Source organism: Zingiber officinale, chromosome 3A (assembly GCF_018446385.1).
Source record: "Zingiber officinale cultivar Zhangliang chromosome 3A, Zo_v1.1, whole genome shotgun sequence".
NCBI lineage: Eukaryota > Viridiplantae > Streptophyta > Magnoliopsida > Zingiberales > Zingiberaceae > Zingiber > Zingiber officinale.
This window is the reverse complement of record NC_055990.1, coordinates 57,594,351-57,596,995: the sequence shown is the minus strand read 5'-3', so window position 1 is coordinate 57,596,995 and position 2,645 is coordinate 57,594,351. Positions and strand designations below refer to the sequence as shown.

General features: G+C 41.9%; 1 protein-coding gene across 1 annotated transcript; it reads right to left on the bottom strand.

The window, feature by feature from the left end:
- Nucleotides 1-900: 900 nt before the first annotated feature.
- Nucleotides 901-2,409, bottom strand: LOC122051921 (late embryogenesis abundant protein At5g17165-like). Its single transcript, XM_042613258.1, has 2 exons — nt 2,187-2,409; nt 901-1,421 (listed from the first exon to the last, which is right to left on the bottom strand). Exons 1-2 carry the CDS (start codon nt 2,309-2,311, stop codon nt 1,145-1,147), a joined length of 402 nt encoding a protein of 133 aa, XP_042469192.1. The 5' UTR covers nt 2,312-2,409; the 3' UTR covers nt 901-1,144.
- Between the last annotated feature and the right edge of the window lie 236 nt (nt 2,410-2,645).

Below are 2,645 nucleotides of genomic sequence, written 5' to 3'. Positions count from 1 at the left end.
CTCTTTTTTTCTCATCACACTTTCTCTCTCACCATACTTTCTCTCTCCTTAATCTCTCTCATCACACTCTCTCTCCTCAATTTTTCTCATTATATTTTCTCTCTCTTCATCCTCTCCCATCATACTTTCTCTTACATCATATTTTCTCTCTCATCTTCTCTCATCATGCTTTCTCCCATCATACTCTCTTTTCTCATTTTCTCTCATTACACTTTCTCTCTCTTCATTCTTTCTTTCACACTTTCTCTTTCATCATTCTCTTTCATCATATTTTTCTCTTACATTTATCTTTATCTCAAATCTAATTTTTTCTCTTATTTTCCTTTAAGGGTAAAAAAGGAAATTTTGATTTATTCCGATAGAAGATATGCAACTAACCAAACATTGCTTTTAAGAGTGATATCCATATTCATACCCATTCTCATTCCACAATACAATGATTCCCATTCCGATTCCTATTCCTATGAATGAACCAAACGCCCCCTGAATTTTAATCGTGATAACATCTCATGTCTTGACCACTGCACCATCCCCAGAGGACATTAATAATCTATATAATTAAGGACTCAACTTAAATGATTAATGTTGCCATTATTCCTAGCTGTAAGTAACTATATCACTCAATCTGTTTTGAAGTCAATTAAAGTTTTGATGAAAAAAATTGAATAAGTGTGTATTTAGGTTACAGATTTTGTGTGATATATAAAAAGTTAAGACATATATGAATTGTATAACAGCTAATTTTATCTCCGGCTAAATGAGATCAATAATGGACAATACAAGCTAGACCTATACTTTATATTATTATTATTATTATTATTATTATTATTAGACCCTAAAAATTATGAGTAATCTCATTTTAGTACCATTGGGACTAAAATGTTATAAAAAAAAAATCTCTGAAGCATAAATATCATTTTATTCATCAACACATAGTTATAAACAATATTGTAGGATTTAGCAAATCCAAGCAAGCCGCTAAGAATATTGTCACGACCATTATATAGTCTACGATAATAGCATGCCATACTGCTGAAAGTAAAAGCAAACCATCAAACACTTTGGAGGCAAATTTAGATTCTTCTCCGGGCGTTCCACACACTTTATTAGTATAATATCATATAGCGATTTGCCGTCCGCGCGCTCAGGCGTAGGGAGCCTTGTCAACGCCCTCCTGATGGCGGAACCACACGGTCGCCTCCACCTCGGAAGGGCCGCTCCCTGGACCAGCGACAAGCTTAGCGCCGCTCCCGGCCAGTAAGGCGCTGTCGTCGTCAGCCGGGCCGAAGACGCCGGTGGTGGGGTGTGGGCCCCAGTACTTGTCAGAGCTGCTGTCGTTGATCACATAGTCCGGCACCACGCTCGGGCGGACGTGCTCGTCCACGTTCTTGTCGTACGACGAGTCGTGTACGGCCCTGGATCTGCAAGATGTACACGCGTCAAACAGGAGTGCGACAGGAGAATCTGTTTGCTGACTCGCGATGGTAGAGGATTAGTTTTGTGTAGTTGGTGGGTTGGAGCCCACTTTTATTTTGTACAAAAGGGAGGACCCAGATTGTCGCGTGCTTCCACACCTCAATCGAGTGGATGATTGTACACCGTTCACACGCAATCACTTTCTCTCTTCGGTGAGGCTCACAAGAAACGGGTACATGAGCAGGTACGTTATGATATTATTTATTTTCTGATACGTTGGGCTCGCGGAACATCCAAAGAACAAGAGGGACGTCCACGATGATCTCAACGGGTGGATCCTACGGTTGTAGATATTATCGTAACGACTGCGTACGATAGTCCGTGGCGGTGCACATAAAAAAAGGCAATCGATAAAGCCACTCAACGGCGAAGTTGCGTGAGATCAGGAACTGGACGAGAAAAAGACAAATAGAAACATATGGAAATGGATCTACTGAAGCATTGTTCTATGGATCAGATGCAAAATCTCGCAGTCCATTTTATATTAAAAGCAATCGATAAAACGTTTAAGCAAATAGCATGATCCAGAAAAAGTCGGTTCTACTTCACATCCAAATTAATTCATGCGAAATCAAAAGGCTTCAGAAAATAAAGACACATAAGGTTTCTTTTGGGCGAAGTAAGAGGACAAGAACATGATAGAAGACTAGTTATATGCAGATACGGAGTAGCGTTTGAAGGTCTTTAAGTAGGAGAGCACAAGAAGTTACCTGTAAAAAATCACCGGAGAGGATACGGAGAAGGCGGGGAGAGCCGAAGCGACTCGGATCTGGTGGAGGAATCGCTTCCCGATGCTTCCTGCAGCGACCGATCGCCAGTTCAGGTAGGCTGCCATACAAGGAATAGAGAGACGTGGGAGATGAAGCACTGAGCCGGGCGGGGAAGGGCGGAGCGAATAAAGGGTGCCGGTGAGCCTACCGAGGCCACGCTCATTCTGGCAAAAGTATATATAGAGCAGTCCCCACTCACGCCGTCAACATCTCTTAACGGAGACTGACGACCCTATCAGACGTCCCAACAAACAACCCTGTTCAAATGACGAAAATGACCTTCCTAATCTTTTTTAACGTTAGCACATTTAATATTGTCCGCTACTTTTCTAACTTTATTCCCACCATTCTCATCTGCTCGTCCTGACTGCTGACTCAGGAAAGGGCACGCCAACGATC